The sequence below is a fragment of the Paramisgurnus dabryanus genome, chromosome 7 (genome assembly GCF_030506205.2).
Source record: "Paramisgurnus dabryanus chromosome 7, PD_genome_1.1, whole genome shotgun sequence".
NCBI lineage: Eukaryota > Metazoa > Chordata > Actinopteri > Cypriniformes > Cobitidae > Paramisgurnus > Paramisgurnus dabryanus.
The window spans coordinates 26,377,925-26,391,387 of NC_133343.1; the positions used below are offsets into that span (position 1 = coordinate 26,377,925).

The 13,463-nt window shown below is 37.4% G+C and overlaps 2 protein-coding genes across 2 annotated transcripts; both read left to right on the top strand.

Annotated features, from left to right (window-relative positions):
- The first annotated feature begins 804 nt into the window (after positions 1-804).
- Positions 805-8,155, top strand: sec61a1b (SEC61 translocon subunit alpha 1b). The gene is made up of 12 exons (XM_065279844.2): positions 805-1,108; positions 1,799-1,866; positions 1,956-2,021; positions 2,195-2,273; positions 3,695-3,826; positions 3,937-4,046; positions 4,487-4,640; positions 4,727-4,887; positions 6,034-6,231; positions 6,401-6,592; positions 6,707-6,783; positions 6,873-8,155. The coding sequence occupies exons 1-12, from the start codon at positions 1,102-1,104 to the stop codon at positions 7,057-7,059; spliced, it is 1,431 nt and encodes a 476-aa protein (XP_065135916.1). The 5' UTR covers positions 805-1,101; the 3' UTR covers positions 7,060-8,155.
- Positions 8,156-9,930: 1,775 nt separating this feature from the next.
- On the top strand, positions 9,931-13,145 carry emc3 (ER membrane protein complex subunit 3). The gene is made up of 9 exons (XM_065279845.2): positions 9,931-10,068; positions 10,603-10,793; positions 10,910-10,967; positions 11,067-11,160; positions 11,241-11,345; positions 11,483-11,564; positions 11,657-11,736; positions 11,952-12,034; positions 12,209-13,145. Exons 2-9 carry the CDS (start codon positions 10,639-10,641, stop codon positions 12,335-12,337), a joined length of 786 nt encoding a protein of 261 aa, XP_065135917.1. The 5' UTR covers positions 9,931-10,068; positions 10,603-10,638; the 3' UTR covers positions 12,338-13,145.
- The last annotated feature ends 318 nt before the right edge of the window (positions 13,146-13,463 follow it).

Below are 13,463 nucleotides of genomic sequence, written 5' to 3' on the forward strand. Positions count from 1 at the left end.
ACTTGATGCATTTCCTGTATTTTGCCCCAGTGTACAAGTGGGCGTGGAGACCACAAGTAAACTTTATTAACCGATGGGACACCAAAAGTAACAAGTGCAAAAATGTTTCTCTTTAAAATGTAACCTCTTTAAATGGCACACTTTTAATTTTACTACTGAATTATAAGTATACATGTTAAAGGCTGCAAATGTGGGTATTGAGTTCACATGTCACATGCCAGGATTGTCTGGATTGAAATTTTATTGACTTTATAAAAAGTACTAGCAAGACAACATGTAGCACCATAGCATTTGTCTGTGGTTCTCATTTCTGTTATATACTGGTCCTGTCTTTAATAAACCAAGAGCCTCAAGTTGATAATACAAGGATGACCCCTGGTGGCTATTTATATGAATACACTTATATGACAGACAGTATTTACAAAGTTTATAAACTCTTTAAAATCATATTAAAAGTAATTTGTATGGTTAATACTAAAGGGAAAAATAAATCATTAGCTAAGACTAAAAAATTATTATTATTTTTATTATTACCACCAGAGGGCACGTGTGGGCTTAACTTAGTCTAATCGTTTGGGCGAATACTCGTTTCACATTTATATTTCTGATCGTTTTTGTCAACTAAATCGTGTACGCTTTTAAATCTATTGATTACTATTTAATTTATAATATAAAAATATAATATCTTCATGTCAGTGAATGACATGTTTCTTAACGAGCGACTGTGATTGGTCTATTTTCTAAGAAAAGCCACGTGACAGGTACCACGTGACACAATTGCATTTTCTTTAAGCACTTTGGTATTTTACACGTATACTTATTTATACGTATATATATCGAACCCTCTTTTACTGTAGATATTAAGTTAATACAACTACCCTGAAATTATTTTAGAGGGAGGATACCTGCTCGTAAACAACCAAAGAGCAACTAATCCCGCCCCGTTTATTCAGTTTCCGTTCATTTGCTTGATTTCTACGGCAGACAGTGACGTGTATTTGTGCTTCTGCTGATGACGTGTCCTGAACACGCGTTTCATAGAGCCGCTGACCGGTGTCCACAAACCGCTAGATTAGAAACATCGTCGAGAAGGATACAACAATGGGCAGTAAGTATTCGTCGTGTTTAATCTATTTCGTATTCAGTGTACCGTGTAGTTATCAATGTTTACACATTTATTACTGGTGAATTTTCGTGCTTTACCTACTGTGGCTTGCACTCCGGTGTTTCACATCAGAAATATTACCACATTTGAATTTCCGGTTTTTATTTCGCTCTTGAGTTCATTATAAACACGTCGACTTTAGGTCTGTGGCCTTTAGTGGCTTCTTTCTGAAATTGCACAGGTTCTGGTTGTAAAATAAACAATCTCGGCCACGTAGAAAAAAAATTGTAAATAAAGCAGTGCATTTTGTAATGTTTCAGCAAAGACGTTTTTAAGCATTTTAATCGTCTCTCATCGCTGCCTATGATAAAACATTGAACGTTATAAGTAACGTTGACCGTGCAACCAGAATAAAACAATATCATAAATTATGCTGCCGTGTAACCTACAAATAATATGAATCATTTATCTTTAACGTGATTTGTTTTAGTTGCATGTTTACTTGTATGAAAGTTGAGTACTGAATGATGACGTTGCAATAGATGCAGGTTCGAGTAACTTGTCTGCTCTCCTGCAATCCCAAAGCCACGTCGCCTGAACCACATACAGCTTGTTGGACGGGAACAAATCCCAACATGATTGTTTATTAGCCATAGCATCTGTACCCTCATATGTTCTTCTGTTTTCTTTCAGTTAAATTTCTAGAAGTGATAAAGCCTTTCTGTGCTGTTTTACCTGAGATCCAGAAACCAGAGAGGAGGGTATGTATTTCTTATGTATGTACATCAAACCTATGCTGCATTTGTTCATGTGGAACTTAGTTTGAACTTTTTGAATCTTTTCGCTATAGATTCAGTTCAGAGAAAAAGTGCTATGGACCGCGATCACCCTGTTCATATTTCTGGTGTGCTGCCAGGTATGTGTATGCCAGTGCAGAACTGTTGTCAGTGTAAACTGTTGAACTTCAACAGAATCCTGCTTGTGTATTTACAAAGCGCACAATGCAATGTTAACTGCCATCTATGAGTGTGTTTTATTTGCTTTAAAGCTGTAAACTTCATGGTTGAACCACTGATTTCTTTTCTTTAGATTCCCCTCTTCGGAATAATGTCATCAGATTCTGCAGATCCCTTTTACTGGATGAGAGTCATCCTGGCATCCAACAGAGGTGCGTAAAAACTGCAGAAGTGTGAAATACTGGGTTATATTCCAATATTATATAAATGAACCCAAAAAATTATTATATTTGACCCAACAATGGGTTAAAACAACCCAGCATAGGATAAGTTAGTTGGGTTTGTTTCTTTTTGAGCCAACACCATTGTTGGGTGAAATATAATATATTTTGGGGCAGTTTCCTAGACAAGGTTTAGGTTAATCCAGGACTAGGGCTTGGATATATTAGGACATTTTAAGCAGTTTTTACAAACATCTTGCAAAGAAACATCTTGAGACAAAACAATGGCACTGATATATGTTAAAGGGGTGCACTTAATCTTTGTACAGTGCCTCGTGAATGTGTTAGCATTTAGCCTAGCCCCATTCATTCCTATGGCTCCAAACAGGTGAATTTAGAAGCCACCAAACACTTCCATGTTTTCCCTATTTAAAAGACTACATGAGCAGTTACACGAGTAAGTATGGTGGAACAATATAAAACTTTTGTTTAAGGCCATAGGAATGAATGGGGCTAGGCTAAATTCTAACACATTCATGAGGTGCTGTACAAAGATTAAAAGTGCACTCATTGAAAAAAAGATATGTAGGTATTAATTTATCTAAGTTGAGGTAAGAACATAGTTAAATATTGAAAAATGGTGGTGTTTTCCTTTAAGATATTGCAGTGCAAGATGTTTTTTAAATTAAGGCAGCTCATGGATTTTAGTCTGGGACTAGGATGAACCCTGTCTGGGGAAACCGCCCCTTTCTGCGATAATTTAACCCAACAGTTTCGACCCAGCGCTAAGTAAAAAAATAACCCGGTATTGTAATGGGGTGTACAAACCAAATGCAAATTCAACGATTAGCACAAGTAGATTACATACAAAGTCAATGCAAAGATGTGAATGGATGGTAATTCGCGTGGGACAACACACATGTTATGAATTGGGCAGCTTGATTGCCGCGAACACGTGCAAGTTGAAAAATTTGTCTGAAATTTGTTAAATCCAGCGAGTAATATTGAGCGAGGGACGAGATGCAAATACATGCTTCGCGTTTGGTATGTACGCATCTTTCTGTCTAAGCATTTAACTAGATTGTGTACTTGTATAGCATTTAATAAGGTTTTTTTTAAGGCGGGATGTATGATTTTTGAAAAACACTTTGGAAAAGGGAGTTGGGCCGAGTACCAAAACAAAAATGTAGCCAATCAGCAGTAAGGGACATATCTACTAACCGACATCGTTGCCTGGGTTGCGTATCTGTGGGGCAGGTCTATTAAAAGAAGGTCCTGATTCTATTGGGGTAGGGGTGTGTTTGTTTAGGTGATTATCAACATTGGCTTTCAGAGATCATGCACCCCACCTTAACAAAATAAGACTAACCACTGATCAGATAAAGTTGTAATTTGAAAATGTGTATTTTTAGGTACCCTGATGGAGTTGGGTATCTCTCCCATCGTGACCTCTGGTCTGATCATGCAGCTGCTTGCTGGAGCTAAAATCATTGAGGTTGGAGACACACCTAAAGACAGAGCGCTCTTCAATGGAGCTCAAAAACGTATGACACCCCCTCTCTTTTATATGATTTCCAGCAATATTACTGGCCAAGCTCATCTTAATGGCACCAGTGGTTCTTTGCGTGTTCTGACTGTGATATCTTTCCACCAGTTTTTGGTATGATCATCACCATTGGTCAGGCTATTGTGTATGTAATGACTGGCATGTATGGAGACCCTTCAGAGATGGGTGCTGGAATCTGCCTTCTCATCATCATTCAGGTTTGATACTTTCCTCACTATTGGCCTTTTATAGGATTTGTAGTTTATGCACATATGCAAATACAAACGCTTACGCTAGTTGCAACTGACAAGCAACACCAATGTCATTTGTATGAATCCTCAGGAGTGCACATATTAAAATCATCTGCCGAGAGAATGAATGTAAAGATGGGAATTATATTTGGACAACATTAACCAAGAAGCTTCATATCACTTTTGTACTTGCATAGAAAATGGTTTTACTAGATTTATTATGCACCACTTTTGTGTTTAGTTGATTAGATCAGTCCGATTCCCACTGTATTTCAGAAAATACTGATCAAGGCCTGGATTTGTTGATTTAGGCCTGTTTGTTTGCATTCTGAGCTTGGAGCCGGATTGGAAATTCCTGGATTACCCGTTGATTGATCGACAAATATTGATTGTCTTGTTCTTTGTAGTTGTTTGTGGCAGGTTTGATTGTGTTGCTGCTGGATGAATTGTTGCAAAAGGGATACGGATTGGGCTCTGGTATCTCTCTCTTCATCGCCACCAACATTTGCGAGACCATAGTATGGAAAGCGTTCAGCCCAACGACGGTCAACACAGGAAGAGGTTCGTGTTCAGGAGCAGTATCTCTATCTGGACCATTATGTTCGAAATTAAAGTGTTGATTACATTGTGATTGTTTGTATGTACAGGTACTGAGTTTGAGGGAGCTATTATTGCTCTCTTCCATCTGCTGGCCACTCGTACAGATAAAGTGCGAGCCCTGAGAGAGGCCTTCTACAGACAGAATCTGCCAAATCTCTTGAACCTCATTGCTACGATTTTCGTCTTTGCCGTGGTCATATACTTCCAGGTTAGTGAATTCCAATGTAATGGTTAGTGGTGATAAGCCAAGCCTCATTATTATTATTATTATTATTGCTCATATGTGACGCTGCCTGTGAAAACCCAGCATTTCTTTAATGTAAAAACATTCTGTTTAAATTAAACCTTGATTTCTTTAATATTGACTTCAAAGATTGAAATCAATGATTGAAATCCTACTTTAATGCTTCTAATATCATAAATAGATTGGGACTTTAGACTGGATTTCACAGGCAATTATAAATCCATGGCACCATGATGATCAAGCACCCTTAATGTTCCAAAATGTGTTAAATTACTTTTTTAATATACATTTGTTTGTGATCCAGTGCCTAAATTTTAAAGAGACACTCCCCTTTGTTTGAAAATATACTCATTTCCCAGCCCTCCTTAAGTTAAACATTTAGATTTTTACAGTTCTGGAATCCCTTCAGCTGATCTCCGGGTCTGGCGCTACCACTTTTATCATAGCTTAGCACAATCTATTGAATCTGATTAGACCATTAGCATTGCGCTAAAAAATAACCAAAGAGTTTCAATATATTTAAAACTTGACTCTTCTGTAGTTACATCGTGTACTAAGACTTATTTTATTTTTTCTAGGCAGATATGGCTAGGAACTATACTCTCATTCTAGCATAATAATCAAGGACTTTGCTGCCGTAACATGGCAAATAGTCCCCTTAGTAAATTTCAATAGCTGGGGACTATTTTCGGGCACTATGTAATATCATTGGACCTCCTGCAGCCATGTTACGGCAGCAAAGTCCTTGATTATTACGCCAGAATGAGAGTACAGTTCCTAGTCATATCGGCCTAGAAAACCGCAACTTTTAATTTTCCGTCGGTCTTAGTACACGATGTAACTACAGAAGAGTCAACTTTTAAATAGGAAAAATATCGAAACTCTGGTTATTTTTTTGCGTGATGCTAAATGGTCTAATCAGATTCAATGGATTGTGCTAAGCTATGCTAAAAGTGGTACCGCCAGACCCGGAGATGAGCTGAATATATTCCAAAAAGGTAAAAATCAAAAGTTTAACCCTAGGAAAGCTGGAAAATTAGCTTTTTTTCCCTTTAACATTTAGCAAATGCTTATATTAAGGTGACAAACAGATTATTTCTTGTATCACAGGGCTTCAGAGTCGACCTCCCTATTAAATCTGCACGTTATCGTGGCCAGTACAACACATATCCCATCAAGCTTTTCTACACCTCCAACATTCCCATCATCCTGCAGTCCGCACTGGTGTCCAATCTTTACGTCATCTCTCAGATGCTCTCCACACGCTTCAGTGGGAACTTCCTGGTCAGCTTGCTGGGGACTTGGTCTGTAAGTGACCCTTTTGCCTTTTTTCTATCAACATTCCCAGTTTAAAGAAGTTTGGTCCCTTTTATTCCAGTTTTTCTTCTGTTCGACTCCTTCAGAAAACAGTATCACATGTACTTGTATACCTGACAAACTTAGTGCACCTATCAAGTGTGTTTGTTTCTATTAACAGGACACCTCGAGTGGAGGTCCGGCACGTGCTTACCCCGTAGGTGGTCTGTGCTACTACCTTTCTCCCCCAGAATCATTCGGCACAGTTTTAGAAGATCCAGTCCACGCCGTCATATACATTATCTTCATGCTGGGATCTTGTGCCTTCTTCTCCAAGACCTGGATTGATGTGTCCGGATCCTCAGCTAAAGATGTAAGCGCATTCGATTTGTTCCTTCTTATTGGTCGTGGTTTAGTTACAGATCACACAAACAACTTGACTTTAGTTTTATCCAAGTTGACTTCAAATACCCTCTTTATTGTTCAGGTTGCCAAACAGCTTAAAGAACAGCAAATGGTTATGAGGGGTCACCGAGAAACGTCCATGGTTCATGAACTAAACAGGTGTGTGCATGCATTTAAACAGTACTTGTTCTTAATGAAGCATATCTGAAGTATCGAGCACTTAAATAACTTGAATATTCTTGTTTTAGGTATATCCCGACAGCAGCTGCTTTTGGTGGTCTGTGTATAGGCGGACTCTCCGTCATGGCAGACTTCCTGGGAGCCATCGGATCCGGAACTGGAATCCTATTGGCCGTTACTATCATCTACCAATACTTTGAGATCTTTGTCAAAGAACAGAGTGAAGTTGGCAGTATGGGCGCCCTCCTGTTTTAAGGCCCTCTGTGACCACATAAGACTGACTGAATTGTGGGTTAAGTTCTTTTTATATGAATTATGTTTTATCAAGTGCACAAACTTAATGCTCTACATCACGGATGTGCTTCCAGTGCGCATCTGGACTTGACTTTACCCATAACAGCTCACCGGGCAGTAGAGTCAGGAAGCTGAATTGTTGTATTCAGTGGAAATGTGTCAGCTTGATATCTTAGTATTAAGCAGGAGAATGTAATCATCCTTAATATTTCACCCTCAGACAGTTTATTTTGTATTTACCTGTTATCTATTGAACCAGTATCTATCTATAGGTTTCCCAAATTTCATTTAATTCCGTTGAAACAAAATCATGATTGAAACATACGGACTTGATGCACCCTAATCTACACTAGACACAAAGGTAAACCACTGATTTGGTGTAAATAAAGCCAGATTTTAGGGGGGAATGTGTACTTACGTGTGCACATTTCCCTGCTGTGGGTGGAGTGCGTAGTAGTCGTTGGATGTTTCAATTGTCACAGTTGGTCTGTATGTCTTGTGAAGATTATTGTGTTGGATATCCCAAAAAAAGTTTCATTGTATTTATGTATGATATTTTCTTGTATCTACATGTCATTCATGTTTCTATAGCTTTTTCATTCAGACAAACTAGGAATGTCACCCCATTTAGGTCTAATTAACTATATTGTCTTTTATTGGACCAAATGCTGCATAAACTGCCTATTAAATAATATGCCAGTGTTAACGTTAGGAGTGTATGGATTGTTTATGAAGAATGTGATATTGTCTTATACAGTGTTGCAGAGTGCTTCAAAAACCTTTCTTTGGATGGATGGCATGAACATTTCAATTAATTATAATATACAGCAGCCTTCCTGGGTTTAATAAGACCCCAGTACCATAGTGGATCCCTCTCTTTTTTTTGGACCATATTCTTAGTTGTGCTTTTCATTGATGACTGTTCTTCAAAGTGAAACAATTTCTGCGTAGGACCCTCACAAACTAACATACCATGTAGTAAAATAAATATTCAAAACAACTGGGACCTAAATCCTTTATTACATTATGCAATGTATTGAATAAATTGTGAACGTTTTCCCTGATTGTGAAATGGTTTCTTTTAATATAAGTAAGTTTAGTCTTATACTAGACTTAAGCCCTGTCTTGGAAATGGCCCCTTTGGGTTTTCCTCTGGGTATGATTATGAGCCAGTGAACCACTTTTAGTGCTATTTAGCACCGATTGTTTCTAGAGTGAAATTAACCCGTTCTTGCAATGAATATGGCCATAGATGCAGGAATGGAGTTGATAAATAAAATCGTTATCGTGGATTCAACCATTCAGGGTTCCCACGGATCCTTGAAAGTTTGTGAATCTGGGTGGGGGGGGTTCAAGGCCCTGGGAAGTTTATGAAAATATACATGCATAGATACAGGTCATTGAAAGTGCTTAAATCTATTTTATGCCAAAAGTTTTATGAAAAAAATCCATATAATTCCCTCTGTAGTTTTTAAGCACAAATGCTTAACTTTTCGCTTTATATGCTTATATCTTCTGTATGTGAATGTTGATTCATACCAAAATGCTTTTTTGCATTGTTATGTTTGACACATGAAAACGTCTCTGGTTACGTATGTAACCGTTGTTCCCTGAGAAGGGAACGAGACGCTGCGTCTCCGTTGCCATACATCCTGCGTCCCTGTCACTGCGTCTTTGGCAATATTTCAGATAGCGATATACCTCCTGGCTCCTGTGTCACCCTGTCTTTGTCTTTAAGGCTCACCATTGGTTGAATTTGATATACACATTCAGACGCACTTACCCCTGGAGGCGTCCCCAATGTGTCACCGCAGTGACCCAGCGCGAGTTCCCTCAAAAGGGAACTGTAACAATATATCTTAAAAGGTAACACGATGTAACCTTGCTCTCACTTGAAATGTGTCGCCACATTAAGTCCTTGAATTTGAGGGGGATTTGCACCTGGAAAGTCCTTGAAAGGTCCTTGAATTTAAAGTTAACTGAGGTATGGGAACCCTGACCATTATTGATCGATAAGAAAACTTGATTGCTATTCTGTATAGTATATAGTAAATTACTTCCTATATATTGAATTCCAAAGGTTAATTGAAAACTTGGAAATTTGATTTTTTATCCTGTTTATTTTAAGTCATGAAACCATTTACATAGTAATTAAAAGTATATGGGGTGGTTTTTAAGAGCTGTTCAAACTAAAAACAACCTGCACTGACATATCTTAAATATATCAGTGCCCCACTTGCACACAAGTAATGTTTTTAGTAAGGCATGTTTGTTAAAACTATATATATATATAATTAAATCCCATAACCTTCACAAAAACATTGCACAGCATTAGATAAAAAACAAGAGTTAGTGAAAACATTTGGCACCTACAAAGACAGCTAAACCTGTACATATGGAATAGACCAGGGGTTCCCAAAGTTTTCATTTTGCGACCCACTCGAATATAATCTATCCCCAGACCCACCAACATAGTTTTAAATGTTAAAATAATTGAGTAGTTTTTATTTTCCATGTCATTTTATTAATGACATGTAAGTTTAATTGCACTATCCCATAGTATAGCCCAAAATAACCTGTGGTATATCATATCAAAATCATTGTCATTACTAGTTATTAATTTGACTGAACTGAACTATCTTCATTGTGTCGACCCACCTTATCCCACTATGCGACACAGTGCAAAGTGTGTCCCGACCATAGGTCAAGACCATAGATAGACTCGACTGTAAAAAAAATAGGTTAGGTTTGAAAACCCCAGGAATAGACCACCCAATGTTGTTCCCACAGTAAACTGGAGGTGGCGGTATGTACGCACTGCAGTCCGATATACGATATTACTGTAAAGCAGCAGAAGAAGAGATCACATACAGCAGCAGCACAAGCGGTAGCGGCTCGATGATTTCGTATTCTGACTTAAGGCGTTACCGGGCTTTACGGAGCTAAAGCACGATTTGAATACGAGAACAGGTACGATGAGTGCATTTTAAACGTCGTGTTTCGTTTTAACCGTATGCAGCGTCCAAATCTAGCAGGTAGGAAATCAGGCGTATATGTCAGTAAAGGATGCGTCGCCGTCGGAAGCTTGAGAGAAGGTTGTTAGCGACAAGCTAACCTTGATCGAAGCACCTGCTGTTATGTGAATGAATAAAAAGTAGTTTATAAACTTTACATATAAACTTGATGTATAAGATGACACGTTATAAATAATACTTGTAAATCTGTATTGTGAAATTGTATGTTAGCTTTATAGGATAAATGGACGTCCAGATGATGGCAGCGTTAGCATGTTTAGCTTTAATTTGAGAGCACTTGAGAGGTCAAAGACTTGATACAAACTAACTGTATAGTGCCCTAACGTTTGTTTGTGGTTGGCAGATAAGTTAATAATCATTGATCCACACTGGTTTGCATTCTTTGCAATGCCTTGACAGTTAATAAAAAGGCATATGTCATCAAATTATGTAAAAAAGAGATTATCTTAACCTATTTTGTCTGTTTTAGGTCGTCAATTTCCCATCAGCATCCTTTCACAGAAACATGGCTGAGCCTGAGCTCCTCCTAGACTCCAATATTCGCCTTTGGGTTGTGCTGCCTATTGTGTTCATCACATTTCTGGTTGGAGTGATACGACATTACGTCTCAATTCTGTTACAGAGTGACAAAAAGCTCACATTAGAGCAGGTTTCAGACAGGTAAACTTATCAACGCCATCATTTGGTGGTTTGACATATTTGTTGCCCAGCCCATGTGAGTTGCAACTCCTGGAAAAATGTTATATTTACTCATAATTTGTGCTTCATATATACAGCCAGGTTCTTATCAGGAGCAGAGTTTTACGGGAAAATGGAAAATACATTCCCAAACAGGTAAGTGAATCATTTTTTTCCTTTTTGCTTAAACAACCTGTCTTGTGAATGATCAAGATCACAAACTGATCTTTCTTTCTTTCTTTCTTTTCTAAATAGTCTTTCTTGATGAGAAAATTCTTCTTTAATAATCAAGAGGATGGGTTTTTTAAGAAGACTAAAAGAAAGGTAGTCCCACCATCTCCGATGACGGGTGAGTGTTTTTCTAAAAGGCATTTATTTTATATCAGAAATACTTGCATAGGTTAATGTGATTTTAATTTCTTTTTGTAGATCCCAGCATGTTGACAGATATGATGAAAGGCAATGTGACAAATGTCCTGCCTATGATCCTTATCGGTGGATGGATTAACTGGACCTTCTCTGGGTTTGTCACAAGTAAGAAATACAAATTTATCTCATCAGATATAATTACACCTGCCATAATTATAAGCTATTACTGTAACTGTTAATAAATGTATCATAACTAGTTTGTAAATCGCATAGTACTAATAAGTGTAAACCTGTTCTCCAAGCAAAGGTACCATTTCCTCTCACACTCCGCTTCAAGCCAATGCTGCAGCAGGGAATTGAATTGCTCTCACTAGATGCATCATGGTAACTAAGTGCTCTTACACACTCGAGCAATTTTTTACATTATTCATTTTGCCCGATTTTCTTGTATGTAAGCTTTTCTTGTACATCCATAGGGTGAGTTCAGCATCATGGTATTTCCTGAATGTCTTTGGTCTCAGAAGCATGTATTCACTTATCCTCGGACAGGACAATGGTAAATAACTTGTTTGTTGTTATCCAGTGATATTGTCATTGTTGCACCAAATTCTGTGACCATCGAATAACGTGACACAGTCATCGAAGTCACTATTGTGCTTACTACGGTCACATGATTCGATTATATGGTCACATTTTGTTGTATCAAACCATATTGTAGTACGCCTATTTGGGATGAAATGTACATCCATTCGATTTTCTTATTTGCAACAGGTGCTGATCAGTCTCGCATCATGCAGGAACAAATGAGTGGCGCTGCAATGGCAATGCCTGCAGACACAAACAAAGCATTCAAGGTATCCCAGTAATTGCAAGCTATGCTTCATTTTTGTAAAACTATTCTGAACTATATATTTGATACTTTTGTTATCTGTGTACAACATAGTACTCAAAATACTTTTAAAAATTGGAGGCAAAATTTCCAACAAACATCTATATAATAAGAGGTTAACTTCATTATCTGTTCTCAGGCTGAATGGGAAGCTTTGGAGTTGACTGACCACCAGTGGGCCTTGGAAAATGTTGAGGAGGATCTAATGAGTAAGGATTTGGACCTGTCTGGGATGTTCAGCAAAGACTTGCCAACGGGCATCTTCTAAATGCCTGCATGTCCACTACTGAGAGGTTTTGGAGGACCTCATTAAGTCAGAATGAATTGTTGGACTGGTTTTGGAAGTGAATGGACACTCCCAATACAGTTACTTACAGTGATATAAACTTCACTGCAGACATTTTGTGTTTTTTTTTATATGCATGCACCATTTCATCCACTGTTCATTTTTGCTCAGACGCAAGTTGCATTAAGCAGAGGTTTATTTAAGCTTAAACCTGTATGGTTTATCTATTATAACCAAACTTCATACAAAACAGCTGTGATGTTGCAGTGCTTCCTATAGTTTAGCGCCTTGCCAGGTTTTCTTGAAAGCATTCCCCAATAATTATTAGTGTTTTTTTTTTAACATTGATTATACTTTTTTTATTTTTTTAGATTCCCTGTGTTTAATTATTTAACTAGGACCATTATGTGTGTGTTGACCAAGTAGGCAAAAAAATAAGTTTTAGAAAGAAATTTAATAATTAAAAGTGGACCAATCTTTAGATTCTGTTTTGCTACTGTACTTACCAAGTGTTTAATTAGATGCTTTATTTGGTGCCAATAATCCACCATAAACTATGTATTGGCAAATGAAACTAATTTTCATCATGTGTAGAAACTTACATTTGTTAGCATGTTTAATATATTTATTTAACTTTTACAGATCTACAGTTTGATCAAATTTGTCACTGCATCTAGACTAATGGGCAAATGCATAATTTTAATACATTTTCCATTTAGTTTTATTAAACAGATGTGCCGTTGCCTCTTTCACACATATTGAATAAAATTAGTTTTACCATTGTTGAAAAGTTTCACCATTAAAATAATTTCACTATTAAACTAACATTATTCATCCTAACAGGAAAACAATTTTTAAGACAACATGGAAAAAGAAGTATGCAAGTATAGCTAAAAAACGTGAGCATTTATTTGTTAAAACTTTTATCGAATATTAAAGGGATAGTTCACCCAAAATTGAAAATTCTGTAATCATTTACTATCATGTTGTTACAAACCTGTAAAAATGTCATTGTTCTAATGAACACAAAGGAAGTAACCAAACCGTTCGTGGACCCAATTTACTTTCATAGTATTTTTTTTCCTACTATTGAAGTGAATGGGGTCCG

Bases quoted from the DNA above. Each gene is read 5' to 3' on its own strand.
- sec61a1b (XM_065279844.2), top strand. The intron at 2,022-2,194 runs GTATGTGTATGC...TCTTTTCTTTAG, and splicing joins TATTTCTGGTGTGCTGCCAG to ATTCCCCTCTTCGGAATAAT. The intron at 4,047-4,486 runs GTTTGATACTTT...TGTTCTTTGTAG, and splicing joins GCCTTCTCATCATCATTCAG to TTGTTTGTGGCAGGTTTGAT.
- emc3 (XM_065279845.2), top strand. From the start codon at position 10,639: ATGGCTGAGCCTGAGCTCCTCCTAGACTCCAATATTCGCCTTTGGGTT. The intron at 11,161-11,240 runs GTGAGTGTTTTT...TTCTTTTTGTAG, and splicing joins CCCACCATCTCCGATGACGG to ATCCCAGCATGTTGACAGAT. The intron at 11,346-11,482 runs GTAAGAAATACA...CTGTTCTCCAAG, and splicing joins CTTCTCTGGGTTTGTCACAA to CAAAGGTACCATTTCCTCTC.